Source organism: Suillus subalutaceus (assembly GCF_016647625.1).
Source record: "Suillus subalutaceus strain FC151 chromosome Unknown DFJ58scaffold_197, whole genome shotgun sequence".
In the NCBI taxonomy this organism is placed as follows: domain Eukaryota; kingdom Fungi; phylum Basidiomycota; class Agaricomycetes; order Boletales; family Suillaceae; genus Suillus; species Suillus subalutaceus.
This window is the reverse complement of record NW_024540446.1, coordinates 1-22200: the sequence shown is the minus strand read 5'-3', so window position 1 is coordinate 22200 and position 22200 is coordinate 1. Positions and strand designations below refer to the sequence as shown.

Here is a 22200-nt window from a genome sequence, read left to right as displayed (position 1 = left end):
AGCCTCGTAGTACATGTCGTACGTTGCCTCCAATCGGATCATCTACAGCATTCTCCACAGTAGAACCACTAAACGTTATTTCAAGACGGCATGTTACAATCGGCCCGAAACTAGAACCTTTTGTGTGTTAAATCGTAGCACTCCGTCTCAGTGGGCATGATGATTGGACTCTCAAAAGAGCTTCCATTCTTCTTATGAATGGTTCTGGCGCAATGCTGGTTTCAGGTTTATTATAAGCAGCAGCTACTTATATCAAATGCGACGGGCAAACCCTAAGCGCTGGCACTAGCGAACAATAGACCCGTGATTTAGCTTGACACCAGTTATAGGTGGTCTTCGACGGTAAGGGTTAGTCACCAATTTGTAGAACCAGCTTATGATGCCGATGTCCTAGATGAATCTCTTGTCAATCGGTCTCCTAGCCTTAACAGCCGTCTGTCCTCTAAGCACACGAGCCACCCCTGCCTCACTGACGAGTGACACTGTCTGGTGCAATGGTGTTTGGGCAGGATGTGGCAATCAGTGTCCAGGGCACTTTGAAACTCGCCGATCGTGCACCGAAAATGGGAACAAGACAGTGGAATATTGGTGCTGTTATGACTGACGGAGTCACTGGCACAGGAAGAAATGTGGGAAGTGTGGGAAAAACATCGCACAACGCAGATGAGGGGTCTTCGCAGTCCGGAGATGTGAGCGATGAAACATTGCCACAAAGCACGTACTGGGCACAAAATAGATGAAATATGCTTCCAATCATCGGGTTGTCTGAAGGAATATTATTCCGTGATTTTCTATAATACAGATCGCGCGCGAGGATGAATGTGCAATCAGAACAATGGCAGCAGGCATGAATTAAGATGACGTGAGAGGGCGGATAAGGGGGTATATGAGATATACAAGGGCAACCACACAACGAACTCAAAATGTGTTCGCCCAAACCTCAAGATCGAACCTTGATGCTCTAGCACTGTCTATCCAAGAATGTTTCTGGGTGACACAGTCAGAAGGACACGACGGATCCAACAAATAAGAAGGCAGTACCAAAAGATCCTTGGGCGTGTTTCGCGCATCAGGGTCCTTGAGCAGACAGCTGTCGACGAAGTCTTCTGCTTCCTGAGGGAAACGCCCTTCTGGGGTCAGTCGCGGGGCAGGCTCATTAACGATATGCTGGAGTAGTTCCAATATGCTCATCATCATTCCACCTCCCTGTAGGCTGACACCCTTGCTCTTCCGCTTGTCCTTCTTTGACGTCTTATCTTTCTCTTTCTTCGGTGGAAGTCCGATGGAACCAGGCGACAAGGTACCTTCAAAGTCGGAAAGGTCAGAGTCATCCGGGTCTGAATCGGCAAAGGGGAACCGTCCTAGGGCAAGTTCTATGAGAGAAATGCCTAAAGACCACACATCGGACTTGACGGTGTATTGTGCGCCCTGTATCCGCTCGGGCTGTTTGGGATAACCTTATAGATTTGGTAAAGAAGACGCAAGGAATACAGACGCACACTCATATAGGTTGAGGTTCCTACGAAGGTATCGGCGATAGAATTTATGAGTTCACCAGAAACACCGAAGTCGCATATCTTGATTTGACCTTGTGAGTTGCACAAGATATTCGACGGCTTGATATCTGACGCGAACGTCAACCTCAACGGAAAAAAAACAAAGCTGTCCGTGTGTAAGCTCACCACGATGAATTATTCGGTGTACGTCGTATAGGTAAGTCAAGCCTTCGAGCACGGCTAACGCAACTTTGGAGACGACCTCGATGTCGATGGCACCGATTTTCTTGTAAATTCCATCAAGAGAACCCTTGTCCATGAACTCCATGCAGATGCAGATATTTGGATCAGAAAGAAATGCGCCATAGAATGAGATAATGTATGGCGAATGGCAATCATGCATAATGTGGAGTTCGCGGAGAATCTGCTTCCGCACAGAAGGCTTCGCGTCAATGAGAACAATCTAGAAGTAACAGTTAAAAAAGACATAGATCTAACACATTAAAATACTTGCCTTCTTGGCCATAATGGTGTTAGTGGGTGTATGTTCTACCTTTTTGACGCTTCCGCCGTTGCCTTGGCCAAGCTCCTGAAGGTCTTTCAGATCCTCATTACGAAGATCGTAACGCATCTCGGCATTCATATCAAGGTTTGCTAGCGTGTTGGAAAGGGTAGTGTGGTATGTATTTCTCCGCGTATTTGCGGAAGCTGAGGGAATAGTGGAAGTAGGCGCGCCTGGTGTATTCGCAAGATTTCCGTCTGGATCCTGAACAACGTTAGATACTCCCAATTTGGGGGCGTTGAGAGTCATAGGCGGGGGTCGTTTCTTGCCCTTCGCCGCTGTAGTTGCGGGAGCAGCCCTTATGGGGACTGGCTCTGGTTCCTTTGGTTTCGCGGGCACATCGAGCTGCAAAGCCTTGAAGTTGCGCTTCTTGCGGATTGGTGTAGCCATGTATTAACTTCTTGATCAACAAGGCCAGCTTCCGCAACTCTTGCAAGGCTGAGCACAAGCAGTACTTTGCTTCAGTGTCCAGAACGTTCAAAACTCCGAGTCGACATATTAGAATTAGAAGCTCACGTAGATTACATAAGCCACATGTACATTTTGCATCAATCATTCAAATTGTCTGTGGACTGCCTTGATGTGCATCTGTCGCACTGTATCTCGCTATTGCAAAACATTCAAACCTTGGCTTTATCAGAGCTCGACGCGTTCTAGCTGCAATAATCACAGTACTATCACAGTATCTTGTTTGCAAAAGCTCTTTCAGTGACCGTTGCAGTCACACGGTTTGGCAGTTTGACTGCGGCAGACACGCCAGTTTCATCATGATTTACTTTTTATCGTGAGTTTCCTTGAACGGCGTGTACTGTTATGGATCTATCATATATAAACCAAGCGTGGAACTGCACGCCATGCGGTCCAGCGGATCTATGGAACGAGTGGCGCGTCTTTTGCCACCAGCTTGGCTCTCTCTTCAGATAGGGCAGACGCACCTAGTAGTCATCGCTTGTCTCCAAGATACAAAGCACTGTTTGTCAAACATGTAGCCTACTTTTTCTCATGCGCTGATAAGAAGTCTTCTGTGCCCACAGCTTACAGGAGCATTCCTTATAGAGACCATGACATCTGGCTCCCGCGTAGCATATGTGAGAACGTTGTTGAGCGCCCATCACAATATCCAACGTATGAAATACCACCATACGCGTCTATTACTAGTAGGTCCGAGTCTTTTGTCTGGCATCATTCACTGTTCAGGTACATTTTTGCGCCCAGTCATGACAACGCATGATGCAAATCTGGTTCTGGGCTCCGCCGTCAACCCCGTTATTGCGCGCTGTTTGAACCCTGTACGATCCTTGGGCCCTCAGGCTTGTCTGGATCGGTTAGTTGTTATGTATTCCAACGCCTTTGGTGCACGTTCCACAAGGTTTTACATCAAAGGTACTTGCCTCGTTTGATCGATGGTCATACAGCTAATTTGGCGGACTTAAGTCACTACAGGACGGAGGCCATGCACCTTCCATGGCTGCATGAAATATCACTTTGAACTGAGCTCATATGCAGCACTTCTCCATTTAGGCATGGTAGTTTCATCTTTACCTAACCGGTGCCTAACATACGTTGGAATGAAACACCTTCGATATCAGATTTGATTAAGAGAGTTAATAGGTCGCTCCAACTCTGCCCGCCTAATATACGGACACGTCGCACTAACGCAGACTATTGCCTACCGACACTTCTGATAACATCCCCTGCAAGATCATTCAAGAATATTCTTGGGCTGATACAGTGGACATCCGCGTGGGCAACTTGAGACGGAAGACGACTAAATACAATTTCTATCAAGCCGGCGCTTCTTCAACACGCGTGACGCGGTGCAGTTGATCAAGACACCGCCCGAGGTCAGTGATCAACTGAATAGAGTCCCGCTTGGCACCCTGTCAAACTTCCTCACAATAGATTTCAGTAAGTGTCTTCACAGTACATCAATCCTGACTCGCACTAAGTTAACCCTCAAGCCCATCGCTCATAAAAGACTCCACGGCAGAGTCTATGCGACGTCGTAGATTACAGCGGCATTTTGATGCTGAGTGTCGTCAGCCCCACTCGCGATGCATAGAGAGCATACGTGTTGTGCTTCTTGAGAGCCTAATATAAGTCCTCGATCAACATGATCGGACAAATGTTTCACTCAACGGTCTTGTTGGTGTTGGAAAAACTTTCATGGCGTTCACCATTGCTGAGGAGATGTAAGCAGCCAAAAGGCTTGCTGCAACTTTCTCCTCACAGAATCATGCACAAAGTGCTACGGCTGCTGGCGCGATTATTCCTGCCATCACGTACCAATTGGCACTGGCTTTCCCTCGCATTCGAGGAGAGGTCGTGATGGCGGTCGAGAGCGACGAGATGCTCCTCTTCCCTGGAAAATATTGCCGTGATCAATCGAAGGGGTTGGTCATCAAACCACTACACACCTTGAAATTTCGACAAGAGACGCCTTACATATATTTGATGCCCCAGATGAATGCTTTTCATCTGAGGAGGCAGCAAGGCTAGTTATGCCGTTGGCAGACATGTTCGCTGGCCCATACTTGCTCAACACCCACCTGATATTCACAACAATGATATCCGAATTTCCATGCAAGCCAGTGTCCACGAAAATTTTCCCACCACCGATGATCGAAACACCATACAGGATGTCGGTTTCTATTATGTTCATTGTTTAGTGAGTCATGCATCCTAATTAACATTGATTAGAAGCGGATCAGGGGCTTGTCAGACATTGCGGCTGCCCATACTGATAAAGCCTCGAAACAAGCAGAGGAATCGTGGAAAGCTCATCTCAAAGTCAGGCAGTACTCGGTGGGTGAACGCGAACGCGATCATATCATGTCTGCTTACCTGACTCTCTGTAGCTCTATTATAGACACTGATGTCACGGTGCACATTACAACCACAGAAGTGACTACCTCCCAAATCGACTGACGTCTCGATGCCCTGTGCTCTGGCAAAATATATCATACTAGCAAAGAGCGCTATCGACATCGTAGCAGCAGTGAGCCACCAATCCCCGACTCCAATGGGACTGTAGTCGACAATAGCAGACTGTCCAGACAACTGGCATATATTTGCAGCTTGATTATCTTCATCTCTCTGATCCCAAACGGAAAAGGAGTGGGTATGTGCCCGGAATATTATAAATGAGATTAGGATTGTTGTATTCACAGTTTACCGTCAAATTCCCACGAACGCAGATTCGCAACGTTTCTGCCTGTGAAAACCCTCTCCACCAACTTAGTGGGGTCGAGAAAGAGTTCAGGAGGTCTACTATTTTCACAATCGAGTTAGGCTCGTGATACACGATTGCGTCTTTGCCTCATGTCAATTTACAAATATTGCGTGAACTGTATCTGCGATGCAATGAAGTACATATATAGGTCTATGCGTGACGAGGTCCAAAACCGGTTCAAAGAGCAATCCCACCTGGCTCTTGCGACTCATATCCCTTGTGATCCAAATCATGTTCCGATTCTTCCTCCACCGTACCCACGCTCGGGCGCGGCGATATCGGTGATGTTGGATGTTGTATTGTGCCCGAGTTAGATAACGAATCTGTGGATGTTACACTCGAGCGAGACACGGAAAACCGTGAAGCGCGACCGGACCAGAAAGACTGTATACCTGCACCCCAGTTTCCCAACGCTGCCTTCGCATCCGACGCGGCTTGCGCGACACTTACAGGCCGCGTAGACACACCTAATACAGATTCTCTCGACGTCTGTCTACTGATATTAGAAGTGGGCTTGCTCCCCTCAGAAGCGGGGGATGAAGACAGTCCCACTTCTGATTTTGAGACCTTCATTGGGGTCTCACACACGCTACTCGCAAGATCGGAGTTGAACGAAACAGAGCTGGCTGTGCGCTGCTGCTGCCACCGCCCACGGACGCCTTCGACCGCTTTGAAGAAGTTCGTTGAGCTGGCGGTGATAGTGCGTGAAATGGCGTCTCGGGTCGGAGCTAGTTGTTGCTCCAGTTTCAGTTCTTGAAGTCCTTCGGACAACCGTATTCCAATGTCTCCAACGACAGAAGGCTTCTCGTTGCACGGGTGACTGTCGGAGTAAAACTAAGTGTTTGAGAAAATTATTGAAACAAGTTGTCTAACCGTGGCTCGACAATGTCGAAGAGCATGGGGTCTGTAGACCTCTGCCACACATCATATGCATTCGTCTTGGTGAACTCGGCGATCCAAAGTGGATTAAAGTCGTCGATCGAGTTATCATCTCCTCCTACACGAATGTTGTGAGTGTTGATTATTGTTGTACACGCTCGACACTTACCTGTTCCAGTAATAATCACATTGTTCACTTTCCCTTTTGCAAGGAACTCTCGATATCGAACAGATGCAAGTGCAGCGGAAACGTACTCTTCAAACTACAAAATTTAAGTCAAAGCGCATCTGACACATAAGCTAGCCCAACCTTGGCTCGCAGGTAATCATCACTGCCTTTGAAGCTGTCAGACATATCAGAACCGGAACCGGGCAATTGCATAAGGTAACACACTGCATGGTAGGCTTCATTGGATCTGCATCGTCCCAAGCATCATTGACGTCTCGAACGATCTCATCCATCCATTTTCGGTCGGCAGCTGTGAGGCCCATTAGCCGTTCCAGCCTAGGATTTCGAAACTCTAGTGTGGCTGTTTCCGTCTATAAACCAAAGGTGAACTTCGAGTTGCTTCGATGGCATCTGAAGACCAACATTTATAAGCAACTCAATCTCCTTTTGTTGAGTCACGATGGTGTTCGTACTCCCGCATAGCCAGCCTTGTGAATCCTTTAGAAGGTCCAACTGTTGCAAGGGCAAGTACGGTTGTAAGAACGCATCCTAGACCGCATGGTCAGCTTTGTACACTATAGTGCAACGCAGAGCATACCTTGCCAAAAATATCTAGCGGTAGACCCATGTATGCCATCATACTTTTACGATCTGAAGTTCGTAACGACTGTGGACACGAAAGTGTGGGTGCACGTGTAGCGAGAGGCGGGGATCCGGAATCCTCCAGCGTTTGCAATAAGCCTGAATCCAAATTTGAGGGTCAGGAAAAGAAAGGACATATGAATCATTACCAGGGATCAATGATATGAGCGAGTACTGGTAAGTACACAATCGTTCCACTGGGTGGCCAAAGAACATAATCTAGACTATATTTAATACGGACCGTGTGTTCGATGTTTATAACAGACCTTTTTCTGACACATGAGGGCTTTCAATAGAATAAGCGTGCGATGGCGGAAGGTGTGGACAAACTCTCGGCTACCCACGTCAGCTTCTCAGGATGGTCAGTACTGCGCAACTTACATGCTTGTGCCTGCATAAATATGAGGAGATCAGATATACCAAATCGTCTCGATGAGCTCTCCTGACACACCAATATATAATCCGCTTTCCGTTAGCTGTGTGCGAAGGGAGATTTCCAGCGACGCGCCGAAATCTACCAGAATACTGGTATCCGAGAAGTCGCTTATCAAGTAACGTTAGAATTGGTTCATTAAGGTGACGTTCAAGCTCACCGTTGCTCGAACAGCGCGCGTGTAACGACACCCAAGCGATCCCTAATAAGTCATATAGTGAAAGGGTATGCACGCGGCGTTGCAGACCAACCGAATGGGGCCAAAAACTGGCTTCGATGCCAGGACCACGACAGCCTTTTGAACAATTGACCGAGTCACATCTACATCTTTAACAAGTAATACCGAGGCTGGTATTTGGCGATTGCATCTGTAGACCAAAAGTTAGGGTCCGACACGCATACAACGATTTGGAATAATTCGTACGAGATGCCAAAAATCGTGGTAGGTATTGGAGAATTTGGAACAAGATGAAAGTAAGAATAATCTTCCAGAGACTGCATGAGGTTGTTCATGAGAGCAAGTTTTGCACACACTTCGTTGTGCTCACCAGATGTGCGCCGTCTGGAAGGGCTAGGAAGGGAAGTATCCTGACGATCTCTTCATCTTTGAAAATGTCTCCATGGCAGAACTCAATCTTCGGACCAACCTGAGTTACATATAAGCTTCCAAAGTAGTGCAAGCATGTTCAATCATCATACCAGATGATTGAAGTCTATAAGTGCAATGCCCAGGACTAATGGGCCTTCCGGAGGTTGTAGCAACATAGACTCCGGCCGTGCTTTCTTCGAATATGAAGAAGCTGCAGAAGTGAATGAATCTGTGTCCGTTGCACCTGATGAAGGAGTTGGCGGATAAGTTACAGCATGTGGCGTGTTGTATTTCGGTTCGTCAAACAGAGCTGCAGAAGGAGTCGGGGATGTAATCGAACTAGCACGCCGAGCGTTCCTCTCGCTGAAGGAGTCGCTTACATCGTCCGTTTCTGAGTTGAAATCAATCTCTAGAGAGTCATCCTGTGATCCACGTCTATCAAAAATATCTTGAGCGCGTAGAGTGGTATTGGGCTCGTGTCCTGGCGAATGTGGAGGGGATGAAAGAGAAATTGAGCGTTGAGAAGCAGTATCGGCATCGGCATCGTCGTTTTCGCTTTCGTCTTCGAATTCACTGTGATTATTTACGATAGAACCATCAGCGACATGTTCGTCAAAATCAATCCTTTCAGTGCTGGACATGTCGAATATTGACGACGTGATTGGTGAAGACAGCTGTGTAAGCGAGTCAGAAGCGCCAATCACGGCGCAAACCTATCATGGCACTCACGTGCGGTTGTCATCGCGCGCTCGCATTGGCTCGCATCAATGTGGCAGTCCACGAGTCTGAGAAACGAATACGCTGCGTTTTACCAGAACCAGCGTGTCCTTGAACAAGTTGTCCTGAACACTGAAGTTTTAGTCCCATCATGATCAAGTCTGGCGTCATTCTTCTTGTTTTGGCTACTTCTGCGCTGGCACTCCCCACCCGTTTCATGGATACCTTATTACAGTCCATCTTCGGGACTACGTTAGATCTTCCCAAAGCTGAGATTGGTTGGACCGATCCACGTCTCAATGGTGGACGGTTTCTAGACGTAAGTGCATCATAAACTTGCATGATCCTCCTCACGTTTACTTGCAGTTCACGACACCTAAATACGGGGAACCGCTAAATGTTATCATATCTAACCAGTCAGATCCCTTTATTTTGACGGATGCTGGCTTTCGTCTGTATTACAAGTGAGCTGCCTGCAACTCTATGCTTGAGCCTCATTGATGTGCCCTGCAAGGTCCATCGGGTTTTCCGAGGAGTGTTTAGGGCTCCATTATGGTCATATCCACACGGCAGACCTCGGTGACGGCGACGAGAAGAAATCTGAGCATATTCTAGCAAGGCAACACTACTTCCCTATGTGGGGAACATGCTGGGAAAGTATAGCAGGTTCGTCTTCCTCCACGTTCCGTCAAATCTTTCGTGATTCGGTATTCAGGAGGAAACCACTTCCGCGCTTGGAAGCAGAATGGCTCAGAAATCGACACGGGAGCGTGGTTTTTGGCGTAAGCACCACCACCTCGCTTCTAGTTACGACGACTGACACTCCATTCCTAGTGTCTCCAAGGAAATGGTGAGTGGAACGTGAGCAGAACTTAGGAACCATATTTCATCTCCGGCAGGATTCCACTAAAAACCATATGATAATTCCGGACGGATATAACATCGGTCGTGATTTACTTGTCGAAGCTGCCGCATCAGTCAGTCATTGGAATGGCAGGTGGTGGCAAGCTGATGTGGAGTGGCGAAGAGGTCTTCTCGAACCAGGACACACAGGTCAGCAGCTTCCTCTCCTCTGCGTGGTCGTTCTTGACTTGCCATCCAGGAATCAATCATGCCATTGCACAAGATGGGCGCATTGCGATCTTGACCGTCAATCGACTATAATTGTCGCATTATATTCAATTTGTCTATTGTTGTCAGTTTGGACAATGGGGTTGGTGTTGTATTATATACCGTGTGTATGGGACGTTACCCTGTTATTTACATTGTACGCATGTCTATAGTTTCTGTCGCTAGTACATATCCTTATTGTCATGCCTACCCCTGACGATCGCTGACAGACCGAAATCCACCTATTTCATTACAATTACAACAGCTGGTATACAATCGTACCGAAAAATGTAGAACAAATGTGGGTAACAAACAAGGAGTGCATGATTAAATAACTTCCGACGATGCAAATGAATACCGACCACACCACCAACATACCACCTCCGAGTCCGTTAACCAGAGCACATGAGGCAGGCCTCCTTGTTCTCAAGCGAGCACAACATTTTTGCCTCTTCGAGCTCGCGTTCCCTTTGACGCTGAAGGGCAGCGGCGTACTCAGGGTCAACGTCGGTAGCTTCACTGGGGCCCGACGAACTCGGTACAACACCATTGTCATTCGAATTAGATGGTGGAGGGACTCGGCGAGGAGGGGATGGAGAAGCGGAAGGGGTAGGAATGCCAGTGGCAGCCTTGTCGGATTCGCCCTGTTGCACCTTGGCTGCTTTGAGCACGCTCTGGTCGATGGTGAACTGAACAGCTTGCGCCGCCGGACGAGTGCGCAAATAGTACATGCCAGTCTTAAGGCCCTTCTTCCAGCCATAGAAGTGCATACTCGTCAGTTGGCCTATGGTAGGCGACTGCAAGTGAATGTTCAAACTCTGACTCTGACAAATGAACGCTCCACGGTCGGCAGCAAGGTCGATGACCTTCTTCTGCGAAATCTCCCAAACGGTTTTGTAAATGGCTTTTGTATCATTTGGTATGCTGGGGATGTTGGCAACGGAGCCATTATGAGCAATGATCATGTTCTTCATGTCGTCATTCCAGAGCCCACGGTCGACAAGGTCCCTGAGTAGCCAGGGACATACAACCTGGAATTCACCAGCGAGGACACGACGAGTGTAGATATTACTGATGGAACGCGTCAGCTTGCACAACGTGACAAGGAAGTCAAAGGTACCTAGTGTAGGGTTCGAAGCATTCATTGAAACCTAGAATTTGACTAGTTGATGCAGTCGGCATGGGTGCAACCAACAGTGAATTTCGCAATCCAGTTTGTGCGATCTTTTCCTTGAGACTGGTCCAGTCCCAAAGGTCAGTGGGCGTGACACCCCAGAGATCATACTGTAGTTGACCGAGATCGGCGGGACTACCCCTGAAAGTTTCGTATGGTCCATCCCTTTCAGCTTCCTCACAGCTAGCCTCGAGTCCAGCATGATAGATGGTTTCGAAGATCTGAAGATTGAGTTGCCTTGCCTCAGGTGAGTCAAATGGCAGACGGAGGATCATGAAAGCATCTGCGAGACCCTGAACACCAAGACCAATAGGGCGATGACGCATGTTGGAAGTGCGAGCCTCCGGAACGGGGTAGTAATTTACATCGATGATGCGGTTGAGGTTGCGGGTGACGACCTTCACAACATCATGAAGCTTTTGGAAATCGTACTTGCCGTTCGAGATGAAAGTAGGGAGGGCGAGAGAGGCAAGGTTACAGACGGCGGTTTCTTCCGGTGACGAGTACTCTATGATTTCAGTGCACAAGTTGGAGGACTTGATGGTGCCCAAGTTCTTTTGATTCGATTTGCCTACGGATGACTGTGAGCAAGGAAAGTGTCACGAATGACTTCGACGTACGGTTAGCGGAATCTTTGTAGACCATGAAAGGACCACCAGTCTCGATCTGAGCTTCAAGGATAGCATACCACAGCTTTTGAGCTGAAATAACCTTTTGTGCGCGTCCCTCTTTCTCGTACTTCTCATAGAGGGCTTCAAATTCCTCGCCGTGAACCTCGTGAAGACCGGGCGCTTCGTTTGGGCAGAACAGCGACCAGTTTTCATTGGATTCGACGCGTTTCATGCTAATGAGGGAGGGTTAGAGTAGTGACAAAATCACAATTGAACACATACAACAGGTCACAAATCCACAGTGCGTAGAACAAATCACGGGCGCGTGACTCCTCTTTACCGTGGTTCTTCCTGAGGTCGAGGAAATCGAATATGTCAGGGTGCCATGGTTCAAGGTAAATCGCAAAAGCTCCCGGTCGCTTGTTGCCACCTTGATCGACATAACGTGCCGTGGCATCATACGCGCGAAGCATAGGAACAATACCGTTGGAGTAACCGTTTGTTCCAGCAATGTATGAACTGTAAGGCAAAATATTACTAATTGAGCAATGCCATGAATTAATTTGGCGCACCCAGTAGCACGAATACAATGAATACTCAAACCGATTCCACCTGCGGTCTTGCTGATCATGGCACAGGTCTTGAGGGTGTCATAGATACCCTCTATGGAGTCATCTTTCATGCACACCAGGAAGCATGAACTTAGTTGGGGATGGGGAGTGCCAGCATTAAACAAAGTTGGTGACGCGTGTGTAAAGAATCGTTCAGACATAAGGTTATACGTCTCGATGACGCTCTCAATATCATTCTTGTGGATACCGACAGCAACACGCATGATCATATGTTGGGGACGTTCGGCAACACGACCATTGATCCTGAGAAGATACGACCGCTCGAGAGTCTTGAAGCCAAAGCTGAAAAGAATCAGTACAATAACATCATGCATCTTGATGATCATGCTCACTAGTTGTAGCTAAAGTCACGATCATAGATGATTGCAGAATCAAGACGAGCAGCATTCTTTTGCACGACCTCATATATATCATCGGCAATCATACTAGCAGGCCTTCCATTCTTGGGATTGACTTGACGAAGAAAAGTCAAACAAGTCGAATACCAAAAGATGTGGAAACATACTATATTCGTAGAGGTCTTTCACGACAGTGGAGAAGTTCTTCTTGGTTTCCTTGTGGAGATTTGATATTGCGATACGCGCAGCGAGGACAGCGTAGTCAGGGTGCTTCGTAGTAAGATAGGCTGCTGTTTCGGCGGCAAGATTCTATCTCGGATCAACGAGTGAACAACACAGAATATTATATAAACACTTACATCGAGTTCGACGGTTGTGACGCCTTGGTATACACCTGCGATGACCTTTTTGGCAACCCTGTAGAAGAATTAGTTACAAATAAGTAACGAAACTGTTAACTAACTCAATGGGCTCGACATAGTTAAGGTCAAGGCCATAACAGAGCTTGTTTATTCTTGCTGTGATCTACCAGGCGGTGAGCGATGCACTACACAACTTAGTAGGCTTATACTTTGTCAAATTTAACATCCTCTTTGCGGCTATACGTGAATAACGCGTCAGATGATGTTGAAACGGATCTTCTCGCGTGCGTTTGCTTACCCATCTGTGCAGAGGAACACGCAGATCAGCTACCATACGGTGACCAGACTTAGGGGCGACTGACCTCTTTTGAAGACGAAAGCCATGCTAAATCGCTCCTCAAAGATTGAAATTAAGCAGGAGGAGAATGGTAAAAAGGTGAGTCTGGTGGTGGGCGAGATGAAGGAAAGGAAAGACGCGTCGCGAAGAATTTAAGTGGCGTGTGCATTACTCAGCCAAACAACCCAGATAGGATACCGTGTCACGCATCGATGTGTTCAGCAACCAAGAATTAAACGAGTGTAAATTCAATTTAAATGCGCGCTCTTCTCATACTGTGCAGTTTAAACTGTTCAGGCTGAACCGTACATTGTGCATAGATCAAAGCGTGAAATGAGACTGAAAGTAATGAGTTTCTGGTATGTTTGCTTAAAATGTCACACTAGGTCAGACACGCTAATCAACAAAAATCGCGTACCGCGTTATTTTGGCTTGCTTGCGTGGGCATCCAAGTCTCTGACTCAATCTTATTCACAGCCCATCTTTCGGACCCGCAACCAGGTCTCGTGATGCCACACACTCAACAGATTCACGCTGGCGACCCTGCGTATGCTTCTCCTGTAATTCGTCCTCCTTCTCCTGCAAGTTCTGTGGGAACCGCATACGGACCTGATGACACGTCTCTATCTGACTCAGGATTGAGTCAGGATGTTTTCGAGCGAAAGGCGATCGCCAACCTTCGACTTGATGAGCCGAAACATGATGAAGTTCATAACTTGAAAGATCCCTTGATTATTTGTCCTAGCGATCCGCAAGAACAGAAGCGTGTGTTGAACTTCACCCTCGTTTTGCTAGTTCCTTTGTTGATCGCACCGGTTAGTGCTGTTTGAAGAAATATTGTGTGGCTTTCGACAGCGTGTTCAACAGTTGGAGGAGGATGAAATATTCCAGCAAGCAGTCACAAACGGTTCTCAAATTGGAAAGGAGCAACTGCCTTCAGCTGACAACGTGGAGAACTTGATACAGAACATGATGGGCACCTCAATAGGAAACGAGGCAAGCCACGTACAAGATGGTCCTTGGAATAGGCGCAACACTGCTCATGCAACTTCCACTTCTAGCAGCATGAGGACCGCGGCCGGGAAAGGCCGACCAGGGCAATACTGACTCATCGTGACCGTTTCCACCCTATTCTATGAACCTGCTCACACAATGTACTAGAGTTTGTATAATATCCAGCAGTACGTATGAAATGTACTCTATCGAGTAGGACAGACATTAATATTCACCACCTTCTGTGAAATAATCCGGCAGCGCTTGCTGAATCTGTTTCACCTTCTCGTGGATAGACCGTCGTGCCGCAGACTTGCAATCATGGTGCATATATGTTGCAGATCCCCACTTGTCAAACTCCTTGACAATGATCCCCAATCTCCCGAGGACATTTGCGCAGTCGAGGTTTAACACGCCTTCTGACCTCGTCTTCTCCTTCCAGAAATCTGTCCAGCTCTGAGTGCATCCATGTTGGTGCCACGTCGCACCGCAGGACGGTGCGTGTTCGAACTGCGGAGGAACAGCACGCAACCTGTCCCATGCTCTAGAAAGGCGGTGATATCCCGACAGAAGTCTCAGCTGCTGCATCGGGCTGACCACCAACCGCTGCGGCCCCTCACTCGTTTCCTGAACGTCACCCTCCACGTATGTGTCACTATTACCCGCTCCGGGGCAGACAAAGACCGACGTTTGCATGACTTCGAGATACGCCGCGCCTCGCAGGTCCCTAAGGTTAAACTCATCTGCGAGGGTCATGGCCAGATATGAATAATGCAAAGAACCGGACATTAGCTTTTGAAGAAGTTGAATCATGGTGTCCATCAGGCGTGAGTGCGAACACATCTGGGCAAGTCGGATCAGGCGAGCGATTTGTCCTTCACTTTCCAAAAGAGCCGAAGAGCGAGTGCTTAATGTCGGGAACATGCGTATTAGAGGATTGTCGTTAAACAGGGGGGACATGTTCCGTTCAAGGTACTCTTGAATTGCGTCCAATGCCCATGTTTCTGTCGACTTGAAAGAGTACTTGCTGGACACCTTGGCGATGTCTATCAGTCGGCTAAGATCGGCTTTTGGAGACCGGACTATTGTTAGTTCTGAGGGTCTGTTGCAAGCCGAGACTCAAATATGAGAAGGGTGAACCCTGCAGGCGCTTAGATGACACTCACAAGGCATAGAGCGCCCAGAGGAAATGTTTGAACTCCTCCGCAGTATCTCCCTGCAGAACGATGGGATGGTCGTCCGACATCCCTTCTTCGAATTCACCCTGCGGAAGCGTAAACATAGGCCCGAAGAATGACTGATCCTTGGACAAGATTGAGCGATGGACCTAATCATGCACTACAAATCAGCACATGGGCATGAATCTCACTTCAGATCATACTTTGAATATTGTGTTCTGCACACGAAGAACGCAGCTCCCGTCAGCCATGTAGTATGCATCGTCCCTTACGGGACCCTCCGATTCCTCCGAAACCATGATAAGTTGGCCAGACTCAGATGCTGTGATATCAATGCTGCTAGTATGGCGCGCTCGCTTTCGCAGTGGTGATTGCGTGTGTTGGTCTTCTATCATTATGTCTGGCTCTGGAGAGTATTCATGTACCGGGATGAATGGCGTAACGGGGCTGTTCATCGTTGCGGTCCGAAAAAGCAAAAGGTAGGTAGTAAATATAATATTAATGTCCCGCATTTCATTGTCAAGACAAATTAACTATTGATAGATCAGTAAAACCACCGAGATTGTTATACTTGTATGTTTTGATTCGGCACGGTGTCGGATGCATGCTACTATTAGGTGGGACAAAGTTGGGATGACTTCTGATCATACTTCCCTCTCACGGTACCGTTTCATTCCCACTCGCAGCTATGTCGTCTGGTACCGTCACTCTCAACGATGGAAATGAGGTATCATATTAATTATGAAAGTTTGCATTACCGTGTCAAGACCTGATATGTTCTGTGCTGCATCCCAGTTCCCCATAATAGCCTTTGGCACGGGATCCACCATGAAATTCAAGGATGTCACAGACTACGTGGGCCAGGCCATCGAGAATGGATTTTCCCATATCGACACCGCACAGTGTATGTCACTTCTAAGTTCTAATTGCAACGATTATTGGAATCTCATGTGCTCTGGGAAAAGTTTATCAGACAGAAACCTACGTGGGCCTTGCTATCAAGGAGAGCGGTCTTCCCCGCTCGAGTCTGTATATCACTACCAAGTACAGCATTGGTGGATCACCACGGAAGGCTATTCAACAAAGTTTGAACAAGGTTAGGCCTCACATACCACTCGCGAGTTAGTGACTTACTGCAGGGACTTAATCATACGTTTGCTCAGATTGGCCTCTCTTATGTTGATTTGTATCTGGTCCACTCTCCGAGAGCCCTTTCTGACTTTGAATCTGGGTGGCAAGAATTTGAGAAGATGAAGAAAGATGGCTTGACAAGGTGTGCCCTTTGCGACTGGACAAGTATTCGTTGGTCTTCACAGCTATCAGGAGTATTGGTGTCAGCAACTTTACTCTAGAGGACCTCCAGAAACTCTCGAAGACTGCGGTTACGAAACCTGCTGTTAACCAAGTAAATTTCTCTAGCTGAACCAGACACGAAATACAACCAACGGACCTTGATGCGCAGATTTCATTCCACCCATATAATTATGCCTCGCACAAAGCTTTGCTCGTGTACTGCGCAAAGCAGAGTATCACGGTAGAAGCATATGGAAGTTTGAAGTGAGTCCTCAGACTGCTCCTAATAATTCGTTGCTCCAAAATGGAACCATGCTGATTTCTGCATGGCCAGCTCTATCACGCAGAAACCTGGAGGACCGGTCGATGCCGTAGTCAACGCCGCTGCTAAGCGTATAGGAGCAACTCCGAATCAGGTCATTTTCTCCTGGGTCAGAAGTAAAGGTGTAGCAATCGTCACGTATGTCCATCTACTTTCCATGTAATATTGGTGTCTCATGCCACTCCCATTACTGAAGGACGAGCCGGAGTAAGGAACGCCTTCAAGAGTACCTTGCCGTTGAAGATCTTCGTATGTCTCGAATCAAGAAATGTGACGTTAATCTAATTCAGATCATAAAGCCCCACTCACCGCTGAGGAAATCGCTGCCATCGATGACGCCGGTGCTAAAGGCCCTCCCTCCCGGTTGGTTGTTGCGAGGCTTGCAATGCAACACAAATTCGAAAGGTCTTCATCATTGGTCATGTGGCTGGCTATTGCAATCATATTTGGCTTTGCAACGTTTTTCGTTGCGAGAGCCAAAGCACTCGATTGACTGTTCGATGGTTGCATCCTGTCACTTGTGTGCTTGTTTCGCAGCCTCTGGTATATGTCGACAGTTTTCGTGCATGATGATAGTCAGCAGTTGTACTAGTACTACCCAAGCAATGATGACAACTTACAAAAGTAGCTAGCTGGGAACTCCTCGTATCTGACGAGTTACACCGAAAACCAACACAAGCACTTAACGAGACAAGATAGATAATGGATGATCGGAGTGACCCTGCGGACGAAATGCAAGGGCTTCGCGGAAGAGAGAAGTGATAGAGTCGATGTCTTGAAAATCCTTTCGAATGTAGCCTTCAGATCGGGCCCACGCGAGGTGGGTGAGAGCCGCTGCCCGGTGAAGATGCCAGACCGGGCATTGATCCAGGACCGACTGAAAATGCTGCACGACATCGTTCAAATGAGCGACCGTCTTGCTTGTCACATATGTGACAAATTGTACATGGCCCGCATCCGTATATCAGGTAATCCGGCATCCAACGATGGACTACAGAAGGTGTTCCGTCAACAAAAGCTAACACCGCAGAGGCTAATATCACTCACGTCAAGCAAAGCATTGTCCTGATTGTCGCAAATGCGTAGAACTGTGGCCATCAGTGTGAGAGAAGGGCGAAGACCACAAACGGAAGGAGATGCCTACTATATGTGAGTATATGCGCATGAGTGAGAAGGAGGTTACTCACAGAAAGGCTCGTTTCCATGATCGAGCAGCGCATCCCATGATATTTTCCAACAACTTCTGCATTACCCAGTATGCGATCGAGCTCGAAGGGAGCCCTGTTCTCCACTGATAACATAGGCGATGCATCTAATGATCTACAAAGAAAAGATCAGTCCTCGAGTCGTGTCTGAAAGCTTCGAAGAACTTCTACAAGGTCACAGTATCGCGCCACGTTATAGATTCGTCGGATGATAAGACTCCGATGGTTGATTTCCAGCGCCTGCTCGATTCGAGATTGATGGATACGTAGATGCCTGCGGGAATGCGCCAGGAGGGAACTTTGATATTTTTTTCCGCTGATAACGTAAATAGATGTAAGGATCACCAAACGGATGCGAAGTTGATATGGAGTGACTCACCTTCAAGTCTGATCTATCTGCCTTCTTATCTACCGGGCATGACAGTGTGATGAAGGAAAACGACAAGGATTAAAGATGGGCTGGGTGGTAGACAAAATCAGTGGCAGAAGAAGACGGAGGTGGGGATATGGGGACTGGATGAGATTTAGACAAGAGGTAGAGCTCGAGGAAGGGTTAACCAGGTTTGAGGCTAGGTCATGCTGTACGTGTATTTTCATGTGGCGGGATAGTAATGTCAAGGTCAGTCAAAAGGGAAAAGCGACACGCTAGTGTCAGTTGTGGGACATGTTGCGAGTCTCAAAGTGTACTGTGATGCAGACCGAACATGCTACTCCCATCACAGGTTGTTCGAGACTTAGTACTCATTCCAGTAGCACAAGGATAAGGCAGAATGTAATATCCAATGTATTTCATAGTGCGCTGAAAACAACAACTAGCACAGCACAGAAAAGCTGAACCATGCTGCATACCAGTCTGATGCCATGCATGGGGAATGGATGATCGAGGGTAGGTGGAAGGATGATCGATGATCACGAGGGCGTTGTCAAAGGCAACAGTTTGCGAGACTAGTGGTCGAACGCAAGAGACGAGAAACACTGGAGGTCGGGCTTTGGAAATTTGAGATGTCGTCGGAAAGGTTTCGAACGGGTTAATCCTCGCTGCCCCCATAGGTCGAGCAATGGAATTTCAAACCAAGATCAGAAAGGGCAAAAGGTATAATTACGAAATTATCTTTCGGCAACAGTTGAGTCGCCGGCCGGTTGCTGCTAGCTAGGATGTCTAGATCTTCTAATCTTAGCGACTGGCTTGGAAAAGCGAAGCCCAAGCCAGAGCGTCCAGCAGAGCGTTGCGAGGCAGACCATGTCCTTAGTGCCTGCTGCAGTCACCCGTCTCCTAGGATAGAGGTCTGGTAGATAGGGCAAGAGGGACACTAGGATGGCGGGGATGGCAGAGGTTTCGAACCTGTGAAAGTTCTCGTAGGGGGCTACCGCTACCCCAACCGCGCTGACCTTCTCGTTCTGTGTAGGAATAATACTACTGAGCCTATATACCCAGTGGGAGTACAGGTTCTGAGGCACGACTGCAACCGCGAAACGACGGACCGGCCAGCTGCTCAACAGTAACCGTGACCCACCGGGAGGGTAGTTTACGGTTGGGGGAGGGCTAGTGGGGGATAGGAAGCTTCAGATCCCAGGTTGGTGGTTTTTAGCATTGTTTTAGCACACTCGAACCCTATACCCCGGCCACTTACCAAGGTACCCGAAACGGCCGTTTCCGAACCGAACAGGATTTGGCGTCTCCTTGCAGAGACGATGCTGGAATAGGCTGGAATACGGTACCGTTTTGTTCCTACTCCCAGCTATGCCATTTGGTACCGTCACTCTCAACGATGGAAATGAGGTATCATATTAATTATGAAAGTTTGCATTACCGTGTCAAGACCTGATATGTTCTGTGCTGCTTCCCAGTTCCCCATAATAGCCTTTGGCACGGGATCCACCATGAAATTCAAGGATGTCACAGACTACGTGGGCCAGGCCATCGAGAATGGATTTTCCCATATCGACACCGCACAGCGTATGTCACTTCTAAGTTCCAATTGCAGCGATTATTGGAATCTCATGTCTCGAAATTTGTTCTGGTATAAGATTATCAGACAGAAACCTACGTGGGCCTTGCTATCAAGGAGAGCGGTCTGCCTCGCTCGAGTCTGTATATCACTACTAAATACAGCTCTGGTGCATCACCGCGGGAGGCTATTCAACAAAGTTTGAACAAGGTTAGGCCTCACATACCACTCGCGAGTTGCTGCAGGGAGTTAATTATATGCTCGCTCAGATGGGTCTTTCTTATGTTGATTTGTATCTGGTGCACTTTCCGGAAGTGCTTTCTGACTTTGAATCTGGGTGGCAAGAATTCGAGAAGATGAAGAAAGATGGCTTGACAAGGTGTGCCCTTTGCGACTCGACTAGTATTCGTTGGTCTTCACAGCTATCAGGAGTATTGGTGTCAGCAACTTTACTCTAGAGGACCTCCAGAAACTCTCGAAGACTGCGGTTACGAAACCTGCTGTCAACCAAGTAAATTTCTCCAGCTGAACTCGTCACTAAATATAACCAACTCGTACAGATTCGATTTCACCCGTATAATTATGCCTCGCACAAAGCTTTGCTTGAGTACTGCTCAAAGCAGAGTATCATGGTGGAAGCATTTGGAAGTTTGAAGTGAGTCCTCATACTACTCCTAATAATTCGTTGCTCCAAACTTGAACAATGCTGATTTCTGCATGACCAGCTCTATTACGCAGAACCCTGGAGGACCGGTCGATGCGGTAGTCAACGCCGCCGCTAAGCGTATAGGAGCAACTCCGAATCAGGTCATTTTCTCCTGGGTCAGAAGTAAAGGTGTAGCAATCGTCACGTATGTCCATCTACTTTTCATGTAATTTTCGTGTCTCATGTCACTTCCATCACTGAAGGACGAGCCGGAGCAAGGAACGCCTTCAAGAGTACCTCGCTGTCGAAGATCTTCGTATGTCTCAAATCATGAAGTGCGACGTCAATTTAATTCAGATCATGAAGCACCACTCACCGCTGAGGAAATCGCTGCCATCGATGACGCCGGTGCTAAAGGCCCTCCCTCCCAGTTGGTTGTTGCGAGGCTTGCGATGCAACACAGATTCGAAAGGTCTTCATCGTTGGTCATGTTGCTGGCTATTGCAATTATATTCAGCTTTGCGACGTTTTTCATTGCGAGAGCCGAAGCACTCGATTGACTGTTTGATGGCTGCATCCTGTCACTTGTGTGCTTGTTTCGCAGCCTCTGGTATATGTCGACAGTTTTCGTGCATGATGATAGTCAGCAGCCGTTGTACTAGTGCTACCCAAGCAACGATGACAACTGTCACGAATTCCAAATACAAACCACTATTCTTTCTTGAACATTCGTGAGACCTCTAAAGACACTCGTAAGACACCCGTTAAGCGCCCAGTACAAGCGCCCGTCGTTAGCGCTCAGCCAGCGTCTGTACCTATGACCTTTAAAACCCTAACACCGAATTCATCCTTTGAATACCCGAACTTCTCTATCCCGTTAGCGCCTACTACTTTTATCTCCGACATCCCCGATTTCGATTTCCTTTCCACAAGCGATCAAGTCACGTGACTCTAGAACCTTCGAGAACCATTGCACAGCTATCACAACACGTTCCATGACATCATAGTGTAGTTATATTTAGATCATCGTACGATTCCCTTTCCTATTTAATGATTGGTTAGTTAGTTCAGATTCAGATTCAGTCTCCGCTTCAATATATGTATATAGGTAGTTCGTTGTAGTCAGTAGTTCTTTAGTTCAAACCTCTTTTGTAATTAGCTTACTGCTAGCAATCCTAAGACGTCCCTGCTCATTATCTTTTCTTCGTTGTGATAACCTCGTTTGAGTCCTAGTCTCTGCCCCAGCGTTAATTCGTTTAAAGGGTTGTGACATTAGGTTTGAACTATAGGGGACTCCGACTCTACGCATTACCGCTTGCACACCTTTATCC

At 47.6% G+C, this 22200-nt stretch overlaps 11 protein-coding genes across 11 annotated transcripts; 5 read left to right on the top strand and 6 right to left on the bottom strand.

The window, feature by feature from the left end:
• Positions 1–219: 219 nt before the first annotated feature.
• On the bottom strand, positions 220–809 carry DFJ58DRAFT_818635 (uncharacterized protein). The gene is made up of 2 exons (XM_041391873.1): positions 395–809; positions 220–342 (listed from the first exon to the last, which is right to left on the bottom strand). Exon 1 carries the CDS (start codon positions 755–757, stop codon positions 467–469), a length of 291 nt encoding a protein of 96 aa, XP_041236976.1. The 5' UTR covers positions 758–809; the 3' UTR covers positions 220–342; positions 395–466.
• Positions 762–2567, bottom strand: DFJ58DRAFT_818633 (kinase-like domain-containing protein). The gene is made up of 5 exons (XM_041391872.1): positions 2011–2567; positions 1683–1959; positions 1500–1624; positions 1042–1443; positions 762–987 (listed from the first exon to the last, which is right to left on the bottom strand). Exons 1-5 carry the CDS (start codon positions 2446–2448, stop codon positions 919–921), a joined length of 1311 nt encoding a protein of 436 aa, XP_041236975.1. The 5' UTR covers positions 2449–2567; the 3' UTR covers positions 762–918.
• Positions 2568–4224: 1657 nt separating this feature from the next.
• On the top strand, positions 4225–5133 carry DFJ58DRAFT_749813 (uncharacterized protein; the record flags this gene model as incomplete). The annotated part of the gene is made up of 4 exons (XM_041387693.1): positions 4225–4250; positions 4305–4451; positions 4493–4703; positions 4759–5133. The coding sequence occupies 4 exons, from the start codon at positions 4225–4227 to the stop codon at positions 4984–4986; spliced, it is 612 nt and encodes a 203-aa protein (XP_041236974.1). The 3' UTR covers positions 4987–5133.
• Positions 5134–5309: 176 nt separating this feature from the next.
• DFJ58DRAFT_818631 (transport protein Avl9-domain-containing protein) lies at positions 5310–8676 on the bottom strand. The gene is made up of 16 exons (XM_041391871.1): positions 8113–8676; positions 7962–8060; positions 7838–7908; positions 7665–7781; positions 7574–7615; positions 7432–7523; positions 7362–7371; positions 7247–7316; positions 7130–7199; positions 6937–7079; positions 6762–6887; positions 6564–6709; positions 6480–6513; positions 6339–6432; positions 6164–6287; positions 5310–6110 (listed from the first exon to the last, which is right to left on the bottom strand). The coding sequence occupies exons 1-16, from the start codon at positions 8641–8643 to the stop codon at positions 5468–5470; spliced, it is 2412 nt and encodes an 803-aa protein (XP_041236973.1). The 5' UTR covers positions 8644–8676; the 3' UTR covers positions 5310–5467.
• Positions 8677–8728: 52 nt separating this feature from the next.
• On the top strand, positions 8729–10052 carry DFJ58DRAFT_172525 (uncharacterized protein). The gene is made up of 7 exons (XM_041379027.1): positions 8729–9038; positions 9086–9183; positions 9234–9385; positions 9435–9501; positions 9554–9569; positions 9619–9772; positions 9822–10052. The coding sequence occupies exons 1-7, from the start codon at positions 8871–8873 to the stop codon at positions 9881–9883; spliced, it is 717 nt and encodes a 238-aa protein (XP_041236972.1). The 5' UTR covers positions 8729–8870; the 3' UTR covers positions 9884–10052.
• Positions 10053–10111: 59 nt separating this feature from the next.
• DFJ58DRAFT_172503 (ribonucleotide reductase) lies at positions 10112–13424 on the bottom strand. Its single transcript, XM_041379026.1, has 12 exons — positions 13309–13424; positions 13245–13248; positions 13156–13183; positions 13048–13109; positions 12944–13001; positions 12752–12893; positions 12579–12699; positions 12187–12528; positions 11897–12133; positions 11624–11847; positions 10950–11574; positions 10112–10900 (listed from the first exon to the last, which is right to left on the bottom strand). The coding sequence occupies exons 1-12, from the start codon at positions 13328–13330 to the stop codon at positions 10222–10224; spliced, it is 2544 nt and encodes an 847-aa protein (XP_041236971.1). The 5' UTR covers positions 13331–13424; the 3' UTR covers positions 10112–10221.
• A 156-nt stretch (positions 13425–13580) lies between these two features.
• DFJ58DRAFT_818623 (uncharacterized protein) lies at positions 13581–14445 on the top strand. Its single transcript, XM_041391870.1, has 2 exons — positions 13581–14048; positions 14104–14445. The coding sequence occupies exons 1-2, from the start codon at positions 13793–13795 to the stop codon at positions 14388–14390; spliced, it is 543 nt and encodes a 180-aa protein (XP_041236970.1). The 5' UTR covers positions 13581–13792; the 3' UTR covers positions 14391–14445.
• DFJ58DRAFT_818621 (uncharacterized protein) lies at positions 14446–16053 on the bottom strand. Its single transcript, XM_041391869.1, has 4 exons — positions 15998–16053; positions 15658–15933; positions 15443–15603; positions 14446–15378 (listed from the first exon to the last, which is right to left on the bottom strand). Exons 2-4 carry the CDS (start codon positions 15907–15909, stop codon positions 14502–14504), a joined length of 1290 nt encoding a protein of 429 aa, XP_041236969.1. The 5' UTR covers positions 15910–15933; positions 15998–16053; the 3' UTR covers positions 14446–14501.
• Positions 16039–17694, top strand: DFJ58DRAFT_749808 (NADP-dependent oxidoreductase domain-containing protein). Its single transcript, XM_041387692.1, has 9 exons — positions 16039–16181; positions 16250–16358; positions 16420–16550; positions 16594–16727; positions 16778–16859; positions 16917–17011; positions 17082–17207; positions 17266–17318; positions 17369–17694. Exons 1-9 carry the CDS (start codon positions 16143–16145, stop codon positions 17560–17562), a joined length of 963 nt encoding a protein of 320 aa, XP_041236968.1. The 5' UTR covers positions 16039–16142; the 3' UTR covers positions 17563–17694.
• Positions 17695–18033: 339 nt separating this feature from the next.
• DFJ58DRAFT_735012 (uncharacterized protein) lies at positions 18034–18370 on the bottom strand (the record flags this gene model as incomplete). Its single annotated transcript, XM_041386573.1, has 3 exons — positions 18034–18060; positions 18117–18209; positions 18257–18370. The coding sequence occupies 3 exons, from the start codon at positions 18368–18370 to the stop codon at positions 18034–18036; spliced, it is 234 nt and encodes a 77-aa protein (XP_041236967.1).
• Positions 18371–20015: 1645 nt separating this feature from the next.
• On the top strand, positions 20016–21429 carry DFJ58DRAFT_669749 (NADP-dependent oxidoreductase domain-containing protein; the record flags this gene model as incomplete). The annotated part of the gene is made up of 9 exons (XM_041382807.1): positions 20016–20054; positions 20123–20231; positions 20303–20433; positions 20493–20602; positions 20653–20734; positions 20784–20878; positions 20949–21074; positions 21133–21185; positions 21236–21429. 9 exons carry the CDS (start codon positions 20016–20018, stop codon positions 21427–21429), a joined length of 939 nt encoding a protein of 312 aa, XP_041236966.1.
• Positions 21430–22200: the final 771 nt, after the last annotated feature.

Bases quoted from the DNA above. Each gene is read 5' to 3' on its own strand.
- DFJ58DRAFT_172525 (XM_041379027.1), top strand. From the start codon at position 8,871: ATGATCAAGTCTGGCGTCATTCTTCTTGTTTTGGCTACTTCTGCGCTG. The intron at 9,039-9,085 runs GTAAGTGCATCA...GTTTACTTGCAG, and splicing joins ATGGTGGACGGTTTCTAGAC to TTCACGACACCTAAATACGG. The intron at 9,386-9,434 runs GTTCGTCTTCCT...TTCGGTATTCAG, and splicing joins ATGCTGGGAAAGTATAGCAG to GAGGAAACCACTTCCGCGCT.
- DFJ58DRAFT_818633 (XM_041391872.1), bottom strand. From the start codon at position 2,448: ATGGCTACACCAATCCGCAAGAAGCGCAACTTCAAGGCTTTGCAGCTC. The intron at 1,444-1,499 runs GTGCGTCTGTAT...TATCCCAAACAG, and splicing joins GAACCTCAACCTATATGAGT to CCCGAGCGGATACAGGGCGC. The intron at 988-1,041 runs GTACTGCCTTCT...TGTGTCACCCAG, and splicing joins ACACGCCCAAGGATCTTTTG to AAACATTCTTGGATAGACAG.
- DFJ58DRAFT_818621 (XM_041391869.1), bottom strand. From the start codon at position 15,909: ATGAACAGCCCCGTTACGCCATTCATCCCGGTACATGAATACTCTCCA. The intron at 15,604-15,657 runs GTATGATCTGAA...GTGCATGATTAG, and splicing joins TGCAGAACACAATATTCAAA to GTCCATCGCTCAATCTTGTC. The intron at 15,379-15,442 runs GTGAGTGTCATC...GGCTTGCAACAG, and splicing joins CTCTGGGCGCTCTATGCCTT to ACCCTCAGAACTAACAATAG.
- DFJ58DRAFT_818635 (XM_041391873.1), bottom strand. From the start codon at position 757: ATGATTGGAAGCATATTTCATCTATTTTGTGCCCAGTACGTGCTTTGT.
- DFJ58DRAFT_818623 (XM_041391870.1), top strand. From the start codon at position 13,793: ATGCCACACACTCAACAGATTCACGCTGGCGACCCTGCGTATGCTTCT. The intron at 14,049-14,103 runs GTGTGTTGAACT...CGCACCGGTTAG, and splicing joins CGATCCGCAAGAACAGAAGC to TGCTGTTTGAAGAAATATTG.
- DFJ58DRAFT_172503 (XM_041379026.1), bottom strand. From the start codon at position 13,330: ATGGCTTTCGTCTTCAAAAGAG. The intron at 12,894-12,943 runs GTAAGTGTTTAT...GATCCGAGATAG, and splicing joins TCACAACCGTCGAACTCGAT to AATCTTGCCGCCGAAACAGC. The intron at 11,848-11,896 runs GTATGTGTTCAA...CTCCCTCATTAG, and splicing joins CTGTGGATTTGTGACCTGTT to CATGAAACGCGTCGAATCCA.
- DFJ58DRAFT_818631 (XM_041391871.1), bottom strand. From the start codon at position 8,643: ATGTCCAGCACTGAAAGGATTGATTTTGACGAACATGTCGCTGATGGT. The intron at 8,061-8,112 runs GTATGATGATTG...TATGTAACTCAG, and splicing joins TTATAGACTTCAATCATCTG to GTTGGTCCGAAGATTGAGTT. The intron at 6,514-6,563 runs GTGTGTTACCTT...TATGTCTGACAG, and splicing joins CCAATGAAGCCTACCATGCA to CTTCAAAGGCAGTGATGATT.
- DFJ58DRAFT_749808 (XM_041387692.1), top strand. From the start codon at position 16,143: ATGTCGTCTGGTACCGTCACTCTCAACGATGGAAATGAG. The intron at 16,359-16,419 runs GTATGTCACTTC...CTCTGGGAAAAG, and splicing joins CCATATCGACACCGCACAGT to TTTATCAGACAGAAACCTAC. The intron at 16,551-16,593 runs GTTAGGCCTCAC...GACTTACTGCAG, and splicing joins TTCAACAAAGTTTGAACAAG to GGACTTAATCATACGTTTGC.